Source organism: Aquarana catesbeiana, linkage group LG01 (assembly GCF_042186555.1).
Source record: "Aquarana catesbeiana isolate 2022-GZ linkage group LG01, ASM4218655v1, whole genome shotgun sequence".
NCBI lineage: Eukaryota > Metazoa > Chordata > Amphibia > Anura > Ranidae > Aquarana > Aquarana catesbeiana.
In genome coordinates, this window is record NC_133324.1 from 274,290,039 (window position 1) to 274,305,168 (window position 15,130).

General features: G+C 41.3%; 1 protein-coding gene across 6 annotated transcripts in view; it reads left to right on the top strand.

Annotated features, from left to right (window-relative positions):
• Positions 1–15,130, top strand: part of ARVCF (ARVCF delta catenin family member) — a 1,066,482-nt gene that overhangs the window by 1,002,109 nt on the left and 49,243 nt on the right. For all 6 annotated transcript variants that reach the window (XM_073628741.1, XM_073628759.1, XM_073628766.1 and 3 more), the window contains one exon: positions 1,760–1,831. In XM_073628741.1, the coding sequence (XP_073484842.1) occupies positions 1,760–1,831 (72 nt within the window). The remainder of the gene's footprint in view (positions 1–1,759; positions 1,832–15,130) is intronic.

Here is a 15,130-nt window from a genome sequence, read left to right on the forward strand (position 1 = left end):
AAAGTGGTAAGAGACACTACTGCATCGTATACTAGTAATTATTGATCATATTAGAAGAGGCATTCTGCTACTGTATATAGGGCAAAGATATTTTGTGAAAGTAGCCGATTTTGTGAACGTGGGCTAAGTGTCAAAGCTTAATTGAATAAGCTGAAGTTAGAAGATGATTGGTTACTATGCACAGCTGTGACAGTTTTAGTAAATCTCCCCACTCATGTCACTTGATGGGCCTTGGTTGAATAGGCTATATAGCTATACTTGGGTGCTCTACATAAACCGCCATGGTGGAGAACCATGGGTCAGGCTTAAAATGGACTGGAGTTAGTCTACCACATGGCAGGGCAAAAGAAGGTAGCTTCTGCTCTTCGTTTTCAGTTGTTGTAAAGACCAATACATCAATTTATTAAGCGAGTCCCATTTTTTAGTTGTTGCATGGGGCCCACACTCTACACTGGCAGGTTCTCAACCCCAGACTTCCATATTAAAGTGACTGTTTTTAATAAGAGCACTTCCAACTGGTGTATACACTGCACTTATCAGGAGGTAGCCTGCAGCAGCTTTTGTACTTTGCTATGACTGAATTCCTGCTGATTGTGAACTATCAAAGCTCTGCTGCTTCCTGGTAGTTTTGAAGCCTGCTGCGCGCACACACACATTCCTATTGGCCAGTAAGGCAGCCCATCATATTGAAGCACCAATAGGTATTGGCCAGTAAGGCAGCCCATCATATTGAAGCACCAATAGGTATTGGCCAGTAAGGCAGCCCATCATATTGAAGCACCAATAGGTATTGGCCAGTAAGGCAGCCCATCATATTGAAGCACCAATAGGTATTGGCCAGTAAGGCAGCCCATCATATTGAAGCACCAATAGGTATTGGCCAGTAAGGCAGCCCATCATATTGAAGCACCAATAGGTATGTGTCTCTGCTTGGGGACGGGAGGAGTGTTGGGGGAATGTGAGGTGATGGTGGCAATATTGAGACTACCTGAATGGGTCATACCTTTTTGTCTTGGACATAGAAAATTGCTTCTAGGTGCCTGAACTTTATACCTTCCACTTTTCTACTATTGCCTTAATATGAATACTTACATACATGGGAGTACATTATACACTTCATGTGCTCCATATTCTGTAGGTTCTTGACTGCAATGAATTGAGAGCAATTAGCAGTGGAAGGATTAATTGAATTGTACGTAGGCACTTGAAAATGGAGATTGATGCAAGTAAATGAAACAAATGCCTTTTAAATTTGAGTGCAAAATGAAATGGTGAATTTATCCGAATGATATAAATATTGTACATAGTAAAAATGCAAAGACAAAGTACATAATGTAATTTAATAATGAGGTGATATTAATCCTATTCTGCATCATAATAAAGATGCTAAAGTTCATTGCACACATTTGCCAGTATAAAATGTTACATGAATAATGCCCTTTCTATAACAGCTACAATTAATTTTTTCTCAATCAACAACCCTTCATATATCATCTCAGTTGGGTAATGCTGTAATTATTGAATGAATTTGCTTATTATTTGATTAATTCTGCTGGTATACACACAGTATTGTGTATGTCCCACTGCTAGTCATTCCTGAGACAATTGTCTGCATAGCATTTGTCGAAAAAAAAATAAAAAAAATAAAAAATGGAAAGACACCATTGAAATTGATTGGCTTGAGCTCCAATTTGTTTTTACACATCCCTGCGGGGAGCGTTGCTTTACAACAAAATAACATTCAGCTATGTGCTTTCAGGAAAAAAGAATGGAGACATGGACAAGAACTTTGACACCCTTGACTTGCCAAAGCGTTCTGAAAATGCAAAAGGTACAGTACTTCTCTCATTCCGAATGATCCAGTGCTTGAGTTTAAAAGTACACATTGTCTTTTAGAAGACTGGTTTGTGTCTTGCCAAATTTCAGCATGATGTCTGAGCAACCAATGGTCATCACGTAGCTGATAACATTATTTAAAGTTGCTGGGCTTTTCCATAGATATTTTAAATAAGGCAAACACATGTAAATGAATGAGCTTTTATGTTTTTGTTTGTTTTGTTTTGTTTGGAGGTGGTCCAACCCAAAAGTCTTAAGCAGGAATAGGTGCAGGTACTTCATAATCTGTGTGATTTTATTGAGGCTCAACGTTATCTGCAGATATTTACAGACTAAACACACATTCAAACCCACTACAACTGTTGCCACATTGAATGTTCTACTATGTTACCACCCACAAACCAACGTTCTTCCTGATAAACACTTACATTTTTATACTGGTATCCTGTAAGATTGCATCTCTCGGCCCCTTTCAGCATTGAAGGTTTTGTTGGTGATATGCAGTCTGTTGGTTGCTTATGGTGCTATCCATCTGGACACTACAACCCCTGCATTATGGATCAGAGGTCTCTTATACTATTTAGATGTGTAGCTAAAGTCCTTTTGCCTGTGAATATCCCTAAGACAATTAAAGTGACTGTAAACAATCATCTTGTAAAACAACCCATTCAGTTTAAAAAGGGGGGGGGGGGTTATTTATAATGTTGGGGTTTTTTTTTGTTGTTTTTTTTATTTTTTTAGAAGTAATAACATACCCTCTGTTCACAGCTGCATAAGAGCTGGGGAGAGAAGCAACAGTACACTGAGCTTCCCAGTCAAAGGCTGTGCAGGGGGAAGGGTGGGGGGTGTCAGGACATGTCTGATCATTGGAGGAGAGCACGCTGTGTTCCCAGCACAGCTAGAGAACGGACCATGCTGTGCTCTCATGCCTTGTGTGGTCAGGAACATCAGGGATTCCACTCAAAGGTAGCAATACAACGAGGACAGGATACTTTGTCATACAAGTACATATCAGGAGGAATATGAAATGTTAGGTTTACATACACTTTAAATTTTAAAGAGTGCAATAGGTGGTTCAAAAAATCCAGCCTATCCATTGGTCTTTTTTTTTTTTATAACAATGGTAACCCAAGGATGTATTCGAAGTCTAAGGTATCCCAAAGATAATTGAAATGCTGTCCTGAAGACCTCCCAGGTATTGGGTGCTGATCATTTGATGTCTATGGATACATTTAAGCCCCATACACAGGGGCAGAATGTCAGGAGACATTTGCCGGTACAAAAAATACCGGCTGATGTTCTGCCAGTGTGTATGTTGGTCTGTCTGACAGAAGCTGGCCATGCATGATGGAAAACCAGCAGGCGACCAACTCCCGATCAGCGTTCTCAGCTAATGGCAGAGAGTGCTGATTGGAGTGTTCTGGTGGGGGCGTCTCCCTGTCCGAACACATCTCAGCGGGAGAAATCGCTGGACTAACCTTGCATGGTTAGTACAGCGGCTCCCGACCAGAGCTGACAGCTGACTATAGTGTGTACCATACCAGACTTTAGTCTATACTGTTTCATTTCTTGTTAGAGCTTGGTATATGCTGCATTAGCTGATCATTAACTTGCATCACTGGAGAACCATTTAGAAATGATTATGAGTTTTTCTTGTACTCAGGTTTATTCATCCTGATTGCGTTGTTGATCAGAGAAACAATGGAAGCTTACTCATTGCTTGTGTTTTGTTTGTAAAGATTAAACTGTACTTGTTTTGTATAGAGTGATTCTCTAGAGGCCCCATGCTATGCACCTAACTCATTTGTTAAACTGTTTCTTTCTGGATCATTATCACTTTGATTTTGTTTTGATTGTTGCACAAGCCAGTCATTATTGCTCAGCTGAGGCAGTACTAGACTGGAAGGGAAATTTCCCTCTGGTCTATTTATTTGTCAGGTCAGAAGTACTTCAGTCACTAAACTTCAATAAGGCAAGTTCACTCGCATTGCGTGCATAGTTATCCAGTACATTTACCTGAATTGTCGCTTTTACCTAGGCTAAAAGGAAGAAATTAAACTTTCAGTTTTATTATGATTCATGCTGTATTCACATTCACAGTCTAGCCTGTCTACAATCCTTGGTTTTATATTGTTGCATTGCTTAGTGCCTAGTGCATCCTGTGCAATCGATCGGTTTCAGCATGGACAGTGAGCTCTGCATGACCTTACATTCTTTTTTTTTTGTATTGATTGTATCTGAAGAATGCCTGTGGATCTCAGATTACAAAGCCTACATGTATCAAAACAGATGTCTATAGATTGTCGTAACCCTTCAGCTATCACAAGTATGTATGTGGAGATGATCATTAACATGGAACACATCCATACTGTATCTGGAGTTAGCAGTACTGAATCTCAACATGTTAGGGAGGCACTTAAAATTTAGCTTCATCTTTTATTGGCCTTTGCAAATATATAGATGTAAAAATATAAATGTAAAGAGCTGAAATAATGAGCCACCTGTTGGTTTTAAAGTAATCCAGTTAGAAAATAATTTGTCATGTTAAATATTTTTTCATTTGTAATATTTTTAAACTTTTCAACATTTATGACCAAAAACGGCCATTTCATGTATACAATATTCAAGTTTTCCCACATTCACATCTGTCTATTATTAATCTTTTAAAAACGCATCCTTTTAGAACATGGGTGTCCAACCATGCAGCCCTCCAGCTGTTGCAGAACTACAAGTCCCATCATGCCTCTGTCTTTGGGAGTCATGCTTGCAATTGTCAGCCATTTATTGTATCATGGGACTTGCCTTGCAATGCCTCATGGGTCCTGTAGTTCCGCAACAGCTGGAGGGCACAGGTTGGACACCCTTGCTTTAGAACATTAAACACTGAATAAAAAAGAAAGCAGGAAGCTGAACTTATTGTTTGAACTTGATGGCAAAGCCAGTCCCAGGGTTTTATAGGTCTTGAATTTTTTCACAATGAACACTTTCTATTGATCTTGGAGTTTTGGGTGGTCCTGACCACCTGTCCTATCCTTGTATACAGCTTCTCTTGTTGCATTCTTAATGATTAAAAAAAAAGGCAAGCAGAGTGGGAGCCCCTCATTATGGCCACATAAGGTGTGCAGACCCAGAAACTGATCTTGTCAATAAAGACCCTGAGACACATAAAAACTGTCAGTTTAATTCTCTAGCATCTACTAAAATAGGAATTATCAGTTTTTGGTAGACTTGCCCATTAAATAAAATATATGATAAAGGAGAACTTATGGAATTTTAAAAAAAATATTGTGTTGTAAGACTGAACATTACTGTAAAAACCGCCAGTGGCACATATATCTATATATCCTCATATCTATTTTAAAAGGTGTACTTGGCACAGTGATCCGTGGCATACCTGCACAAGCTTACCGAAGTGACTGTATTTAAGCCGTGCACAGATCAGATGGAGCACCACCCTACTTTGACTTGCAATGGCCAACTGTAATGTTTGGAAGCCAGCCATGTGTCTTCCCTGAGCAAACTACTGATATGACTTCATGAGCTTACTGTTGTTCAACAGACTTTGGTCTGCGACTAGCCCCATACTGTGCAATTAAAAAGACCACATTTTGGCCACTTCAGTTATGGATTACGCCAGCCATATAGTTTATGGAATGAACAGTGATCGATTTTGCTAGGACAGTGAAACAATCATTTTACTTTACTGTGTATATGACACACATTATTAGTAGAAATGATTGCTGTTGTACCTTTTTGTTCAGAAAGTACTTCAAAAAAAGATCACCTGCCTGTGTACTGCCTCTGAACATGTTGTACACTGACATACAGAAAACGTAAGTTGTGCAGTTGTACTTTATTGGGACACCTGTCTTTACATGCGCATGAACTTTAATGGTGCCCCCCCATCCATGCATCCGGCCCCTAATCTCCGTGCAGGGCGCCGGGGCGTGGACACCAATTTATTTTTTTTTCTTTAGAAGCACATTATTAGAGCCTGAAGCTCTAATTGGCTTAAAAGGGTGGCCTCAGGGCCCAGAGCACTGCACCCTGAGCCCACCCATTATATGACATTAGTAAATGATTATTTGCTCGTGTCTTCCTGATTTTCCTCACGGCCAATCAGGAAGCAGCTACTGAGTCCCAATTGGCCAGGGAGTCTTTAGACATCTGGCAAATCAGACCCACTTCCTGTTCGGCTGGGAGGAGAAGCTCCAGCCCCTTGTTCCCCCTGGAGTAGAAGCCCTGGCTCTTTGCATCTCGGCTGAGTCAGCTCCCATCTGCCTCCTCACTAGGGTTGTCTGTCACCTCATCCCTTTAAACCCGAACACATATTAATTACACAGGTTCCATAGCTGATGAAGGTGGTAATTAAACTCACTTAGTGCTTTAGTGCCTTACCTGCATTCAGTTAGTCTCAGAACCTGTGTAATTAATATGTGTTCGGGTTTAAAGGGATGAGGTGGCAACTCTACTCCTCACGGTAAGACCTCCTATCGTGCCCCCGACTGTTGCCCGGGGAGAGGGTTGGTGATGGATCGTGGACTGCCATCCGTCTCCGGGGGGGTTGCCTGTGACCGAGCCAACCAACCAACCGGAGGGGGGGTTTTGCCTCTGCAGCCATTAGGAGAACTTTGATAGATAAGTCCCAGTATGGCCCCCTCTCTTATGTACTAGGAGAAGTAAGTGTGAATTTGATGGACTACAAGTCCCAGCATGGACCCTTTGACCTATAGTGTAGAAAGTCATGTAATTTTGGCACTAGAAGCCTCAGCATGACCTCCAGTGTAGAATACTGAGGGTTATTTTTACTTTAGTTGAGGCACTAAAAGTGACACCTTGCCCTTCTACTTCAGGCTGGGGAATGCTCAGTGATAGTCTAACTGGTTTGTATGAGGAACTACTGGTCCCAGCATGCCCCTTACTCCTTGGCAGGTCACTATGCAACCTGGTGCAGGTTTGCTGGAATTCCATACCTTATACTTTGTCAGCACAGTCTCAGACTTGGAATTGGAATTTGCAGGCACTACAAGTAGCAGCATGACCTTCCATCTAGTGCCAGAGAGTGCTCAGAGCTGCTCCAGCTATGTTGCTTGGGGAACTACAGTTTCCAGCATGCTTTCTGCTTTGCCAGCACAGTCATCAGCATGGCCACCAGGTTTTATTCCAGCACAGAATGTTCAGTTTGTCTAACTTTATTTGGCAGTTTGAGAAGTAAATGTCCCAGCATGCTCTCTGACAGAACACTATGGGACTTGGTGCAAGCGTAGTCTAAGTTTGAGGGACTACAAGTCCCAGGTCCCTCTGGTGTTAAAGGCTGGGTCTTTGTTCTTACTTTGAGGCACTACAAGCCCCAGCATGCCAATGGCTGTTAAGAATCACAGAAGTGGTTGTAAGATCTTTGGGGCACTGCAAGTCTCAGCGTGTCCCTGTTTAGAAAATGCTGACGTTAATGTTAAAAAGTTGTTGGAAGGACAACAACTCCCATCATGCCTTCTGTTCTAGAAGTGTCCTCATTCTGCATCTAGACGCAAAATGATGTGTTGTAAGTTTGGTACATGTTTGATGCACTGCAAGTCCCAGCATCGCTTCTGTCTTTCATTGGGCCACATTGGCGCTTGATTTTGATTGAGCAGTTGAAGAACTTTGAGTCCTGGAAGTTTGGCGCTGTTGGTGATTGTTGTACATTTGCAGTGAGTTTGAGGACCCAGAATTCTAATTCCCAACATAATTCTGAGTTTCTTTGCAACGCTAATGCCCTGTACACACGGTCGGACTTTGTTCGGACATTCCGACAACAAAATCCTAGGATTTTTTCAGACGGATGTTGGCTCAAACTTGTCTTGCATACACACGGTCACACAAAGTTGTCGGAAAATCCGATCGTTCTGAACGCGGTGACTTAAAACACGTACGTCGGGAATATAAACGGGGCAGTGGCCAATAGCTTTCATCTTTCTTTATTCTGAGCATGCGTGGCACTTTGTGCGTCGGATTTGTGTACACACGATTGGAATTTCTGACAATGGATTTTTTTGTCGGAAAATTTTATATCCTGCTCTCAAACTTTGTGTGTCGGAAAATCCGATGGAAAATGTGTGATGGAGCCCACACACGGTTGGAATTTCCGACCACAAGGTCCTATCACACTTTTTCCATCGGAAAATCCGACCGTGTGTACGGGGCATTATAGTCTTAGCATGCCGTCTACCCTCAGGGGCCTTGATACAAACTTCTTAGAACTCTGAGGAACTACAAGTCTCAGCAGTTTCCACACACACAATGTTGGGAGTTGGTGCAATTTTGTTACCAGTGTGTTGGTATTCTGAGGACCTACAAGTCCCAGCACAGTGAGACAAACTGTAGTGGTGAATGCTGAAACTTCCTGTAACTTTGTTGCACATTTGGCATAATTTTGTCGTCTTCAGGCTCCATTCACACTTGTGTGACTTGTAATGCGACTTTGTACACTGGCTTACATTCCAGCCTCCCAATCATACCATAATGTCCCCGTATGGTATGTGATGATGTCAAGGCTTTGGGTGAAGTAGGAGAGATTAGAATCAGGTAAATGAAAGGGGTTACCCTCCCCCCACACACTGCAAGGATGGACTTTTTTTTACTTTCCTGGAGTTGGGCTGTATTATAAGATTTTTTGATAGGTTAGGAATTCCCGGGACTTCTGAGGTGCTACATAGATGAATTCAATATACACACACACTATGTTAGTTAAAATTTTTTTAACAGGATATAATGTGTATATGGAATACATTTATGTAGCACCTCAGAAGTCCCGGGAATTCCTAACCTGTTCAAGAATGCTACTTTCTCTTTCAGTAAACCTGCCCTGCAAAGAATTGTATAGTGGAAAAGGCAGAGAAGGTGAGTAGTCAAAGGTGAAGGCAGCTATCTGTCCTCTGAGGTCTTCAGTCATGCCCAGGGAGATCTGTGTGCTGGACAGGAGGGGAGGGATTGGGGTGCACTGTGATGATCTCTTCCTGCTCCGCTCACCTGTACTGGAGCTGTGAAAGCCCCGACTCAGCCAGACATGAACCCGAGGAGAGAGACTGTTTTTCCCCAAATGCTGCAACAAAGAGGAGTTCAGCAAGCTGTCTTCTGGAAACACAGGGCATAGGATGGTGGGTAACTCCTTTTGAGGACTGCAACCACAGCTGTGTTGTAAGCAGTCAGGAATTATCTGATGCTCTCTCTGAAGTTCACATGCTACATCCCTGACAGCAGATGGAGTGATATTCAGCTGTCAGAGCCGGAACTACAGAGTCAGCATCGGAAAATGCGGCAGACTGCCTGCTTACTCCGCCGCCAGTGGCTGCAGTTCCCACAGGAGTTACACATCCACATGACAAATAGTCCCACTTGCAGCCACCAGTGTCAATTGGCAGAGGTGAGGGAAAAAGTTTTCACATTTTGGCAACAAAAAACCTGGGGTGTGTTGGGGGTGCCTGGGCATTAGGGTGTGCCCACATCTATGTTCCTTGTAAACCTTTACAGTTTGGGGTGACTCAAGGCCTCATTAAAACTCGGTGAAAGAGTGACACATCGTTCTCATTGCCATCTCCTATTCTGATGAGAACTGAGATCTTACTAATCTCACACCTCATTCACAGAATTAAAAGACCTTTTAACTGGTTTTATTGTAATCAAATTCCAGCTAGCCGATATCCCTTTCTTGTAAAATGTTGTTTTTTTTTTTTGTTTTTTTTTTAAACCCATCCACCTCATAACTCTACTATACAGTACAATTCTTTCTAGATACCAAATCTTCATTAAAAGACTTGTGCTTCAAAAATGTACGTGTTAGTTTATTCCAAAATGAACCCAATTTGTTCCATTTAGGTAAAAATTTATAGAAACATTTTTACTGAGCAGGGGTTCCACAGCTAGATATCTTGCCCATACATTACATTCTATTGATGTACAGCCTTTGAGAGAGACCCTGTTGGGACCTACAATTTTATTGAGACCCTGTTTGGAGTTGGGACCTACAATTTTATTGAGACCCTGTTTGGAGTTGGGACCTACAATTTTATTGAGACCCTGTTGGGAGTTGGGACCTACAATTTTATTGAGACCCTGTTGGGAGTTGGGACCTACAATTTTATTGAGACCCTGTTTGGAGTTGGGACCTACAATTTTATTGAGACCCTGTTTGGAGTTGGGACCTACAATTTTATTGAGACCCTGTTTGGAGTTGGGACCTACAATTTTATTGAGACCCTGTTTGGAGTTGGGACCTACAATTTTATTGAGACCCTGTTTGGAGTTGGGACCTACAATTTTATTGAGACCCTGTTTGGAGTTGGGACCTACAATTTTATTGAGACCCTGTTTGGAGTTGGGACCTACAATTTTATTAATCATAGTGATATTAGGACTTGACCATGTATAGGTCCAGTCTGTTAAATCAGTATGGGAAATGTAAATGGGTTTTCTCATTCAAGCCCTAAATTTATTCTTTCTGGAGACAAGACGCTTGAGAGGAGATATAACAAAATACAAATCTATTAACAGTGATCCCAGCGCAAGTATGACATTTTCAGTCTCAGGGAGTGTAAGAAGACACAGGGCAACATGATGAGACTGGAAGAGAAGCTGTTTAACCTTAAGCTGCGTAGCGTTTTTTTTTTCAGTCAGGGCTGTAGGGATGTGGAACTCTCTTCCACAATCGGTGGTGTTGGCAGGAAGTATGGATAGTTTTAAAAGACTCTTGGACGTGCATCCCAGCGAAAACGATATACGGCGATATGGGAAATATCACACAGGTTGAACTGGATGAACTGTTGTCTTTATTCAACCTTAACAACTATGTAAGATATGCAAGTCCAAGCTGGAGTGCGTTTTTTTATTTTTTTGTACCTAGAAAATAGTTTTAGATTTTGTATTGTTGTGCATCTTGAAAAGTTCCACATTTCTACAGGACCTTTTGTAAAGAAGACATTTTGGTTCAGCCAAAAGTGCAGTAAACATTTGCATCATTGTGATTTGAATATGTGCAAATATTGTTTGTACCTGCTGAGATCTGCCTTAGTCAAGAGTATGTGAAAAGGTTCATCTGGCAAATGTGACAATTGAATTACATTGTTGTTGGCATATGATTTACTGCAGTGCATCAAGGGAGTGATGTAAATAATTATGTAAATTCTGTGATCCTCTGCATTTCTATTACAAGGTCATTTGTTGGTTCCTCTCGTCATAATATGCTTGCCATACACAAAACCATCTGGTTGTTTGAAGGAAAGAACCATAGCCATAGCCTAGTAACGTCATATTTGTTGTATGACACAGACCTGCAGTAGAGAAGGTGGAGAAGCTACACGGAATTTTTTTTTTTTTTTTTTTTTAATGCAATTCTTCAGCATCTGTTAAAATCATGTGGACCTCCGAAACTGCGCCGTGTCGCCCATGAGCCAAGTTGAGATTTCTGCCTCAGGCAGCACTCATAGAGGCATGGGGAGGGCAGAAAGGCAGCTCCGAGGCCAAAGTGTTTATACCAGTCACACAGAGTTGCAGTTTTCTTAAAATTTGCAGCGATTTATATTTTATATTACTTTAAAACTGGAGAGAGACAAAAAGAAGATTTTTGGTCTTTTCAAGCTGCTCTGCACACAGCTTTGCCTAAGGCTGCTTCCACACTGATCACACTTCCGTTTTTGTGTTAGAAAAAGCAGAAGAAAAATGCATGACCATTAAATTCTATGGAACTCTTTACACCGGTTAGGTGCATTTTTAAACATCCCGCATGCTGCATTTTTGGTGCATGTTTAAAACTGCACCAAAAACTCACGTCTCCATTGAAATGCATTCAAAAAAATGCATCAAATGCACCAGATATTGTGTTTTTGGTGCCATTTTTGAGTCGCATGTCATTTTTTAACAGGTGCGGGGTGTTGTCAAGCAACCAGGAATAAGGCAAAAAATGCGCATGCATTTTTGCAACAGAGCAGTGTGAAAGCAGCCTGACTGAACAGTAGAAGACCCTAAACCTGATGCATGTGTTTGATTAGAACTACAAACTGCACAGCATAAGACACTAGTTTGAGCTCTCCTTCTATAATCCTTACGGCTTCTGAATACATACAGCACACATTATTACCCAATACAGTAAAGAACCTAACAAGTCTGCTCAACTCACGAAGAAACAGTGCCCTGTCCTAGGAATTGGTGTGCTGAAGGTGTGAGCTCCGCAGTAACACACATCCAGATGAAAGTGGTTTAATGGAAATTGAATCCATAGGATGCAGCCACAGCGGTTGACAGCCCCTTAAGTCCGGGGTTGTGGAGTCTTGTGGAAAAATCCTTTCAATTAAAATTTGGATGCACACTGTGGGGAGGGGCGATGGGGGGATATAAAAGCTAAGTTCACTTTTTGGAGCATGTTACACCTGTATTTAGGATGTAACATGCTCCAGCACCTGTCCCTGCAACTTAACCCTTCCCCCGATCCTCCCCTCCCTGTGGCATCAGGTGGGGGGGGGGGGTTCCTCTCCCGCATCGACTGCCGCATTTGAAGTGTGGCAGTACAGATCTGTGCCTGCACAGCTGCGTCATCCATTCACAGGAGTCTGCCCTCCAGCTTTATAACAGCCTGTACAGAGGTACGGGCAAGAAAGCCAGAAGATGTCTGCAGGAGCCCCATATTGCACCCACAATCCACTGATCGGGTGCAATGCTCTGCAGGCTCCTGTGCAAGAAGTAATATATGCACAATTGTATTTATTGTTTTTGCCTGCAAAAATGTGAATTTTTTATTTCTTGCAGAAAGATGAACTTGGCCTTGAAAGAGTGGTGTACCCATGGGTTTCATGCGGGTGACCGCAGTGTGAAAGTGCTCTAAAAGCATTAATATAGTGGTTTCCACTGGATACTTAGCGGTTTGCTTGGAGTTAATCTTTAAAGAAGCAGAATGGTCATGGCTTTGTGGAAGGAGGGTAAATGTTGTTTCACATATCATGTGCTATGCAGGAATGTTTGTAAGTGGAAGCCAAGAGTTTTTCACATACATTGTATTTAAAGGTGTAAAGGTATCATGCATCATGTTGTGTAGATATTTTACATAGAAATAAAGTTGCTCCTGTACTGGGATGTTAATTGCTGTCGGGCTCCTTAAAACCGCCTTGACAGTGCGACAACACATAATTTGAGGATTTGTGTCCATTCCTTCCTGTTCCCAAATATATTTACATGGCACGAGAAGCCATGGATTAGGATGTCTGACAGAGTTATGGAAAGGTCTTTTAGTGTTCTTGCTCATTCCTCGCTGAATGGTTTTAACCACAAGAATTTCCTTCTAAAAATAATCTTTAAATCACAGAGAGGCGGCTGCGGGGACAGAATATGGCAAGAATCGACTGTGGCTGCTCTTTCTCCACGCTAGGAATCTGCAGGATGGCCTTTCAAGCCTCCTCAGCCCAGCCTGACGCCCCACAGTGTGGTGCCCACAGCTCATGGTGCCAGTTAGTACTTAATGACATTTTCTAAAGTGCTACTGTTTTCTCCTTGAATTCCATAGAAATGTATGGTTAGTGCAGGCTCATCAGCTGAACAGCTGGAAGGTTTTAGCAGTTTTTCACCCTCAACAGACCTTGAAAAATGTAGCAGTTTCTTTCTTTCAATACTATGTTAAAGAGGACCTAAACTATAAGCCTTCACTTTGTTTTACTTTTTGTCAACTGAATTACCTTTTTTGAAAATCTTTTTTTCTTGCAATCTGATGTCAAAGATTTATTTGTACAGATCATGGAAATGTCATCAGGAAATGTTGTGTTGTGGTTTTTGTTTTTTGTTTTTTCCTATTTCTGTAATAATGTACAGATTGTGTGGGTGGTCAGTTCGGGAACAAGAGTTGTACTGTCCCTGCATATATGAACTTAGTCGTCGTCGTAGTTTTTGTTTTGTTTTTGCTTGGAAAACTGTGTGTTTACAGGTGGTGTAACGTTCATATGAAGAATTGGGGCTCCTGTTTCTGACTGGCAAAAGGACATAATTGTTCTTGGTCTGGAGCCCGGGAATTGTTAGTTTAGGGCTTCCCTTGCTGCTTAGGCATCTTTGAACTTTTCGCTATGAAGCTATTCATTTTGCAAAAATTACTTTTTAATTTTAAAGACTAACTCTATCCAAATTTTTTTTGGACAGAGTCTGGAAATGGATAATGATATGTCAGTCTGTCTGTGTGTCCATTTCTTGACTTTCTGTCAAGAAAGTGACAAGGAAATCTCTCCAGAGTGCAATATAAGGTGAAATCTCTCCAAAAGGGCCACAGGCGGCAAGATAAACTTGTCCGAGGTATTATAAGCCTGGTATTTGCTCTGCTTGGCGTTTAATATGATCGCTCATTTTTTTTTGTGCCTGGATTTAGCATTCCAAAATCTAAATATAGTCGGTGATTGTACAGCCCCTTTCCTAAACAAAACCCTTTCTATGTCTCTTTGATCTCGTATAATGGAATAATGTAAAGCAGGGAAACTACAAAAAGTAATTAACCGTTTCTGGGATGTCTATATCCACCACTCAGGTAGTATTGACTGCTGAGTTCCATAGAAATACTGCACAGGAAATGATTGCTCCCCGGAACTAATTTGTCCGGTAATGTGTGTGCATGGAGGTAACTGAGGTGTTAACCTTGTTTACGAAGTGTATATAATTATTCCCAATTGGTAATATGCTGGGAAATCTGCAGTACTGGGGCAACATACAATATAACAAACTGTTAGAGAAGAAAAAGGCCCCTTCTCCAAAGGGCAGTGTTCTGCAGTATAAGGCCATAAATCTAAATTAGTGCTTCATAAAATGAAAGTGGATTTAGTCCTCCAGCCTGAGGTGGGAACCAGTATCTGTGAGTTACTCATCTGTTACAGAAACTACTATATAAAAAAATGCCTTTTGCTTTTGTCCACCACAGTGGAATGTCATGTGGTGCTTGCTGTTAACTTAATTTTTAGAATTCTCTAGAACAAAATAGTCATTTTTCTTTGTGAATCCGATCATCTGAAGCAGACCATGCACCAAAAATTAAAGGTCCAATTTTAAATGTTCACCTTTTCCCCTTTGCTAAAACTCTGATTACAAGTGTTTAAAAAAAAAAAAAAAAAAAAAAAAAAACCTGTTTAGGGGGAACAACTGTTAACCAATATACACACTCTTCTGGCCATACGCTAAATTTTTAAACAAGTGCTCATTCCAAAAATCTAGGCAAGTACGTTCGATGATTCCAACAGACTTGACAAATGTCACGCAAAAGAACTTCAAAGCTTTATTTCCATTTACCAGTCTATTTTAG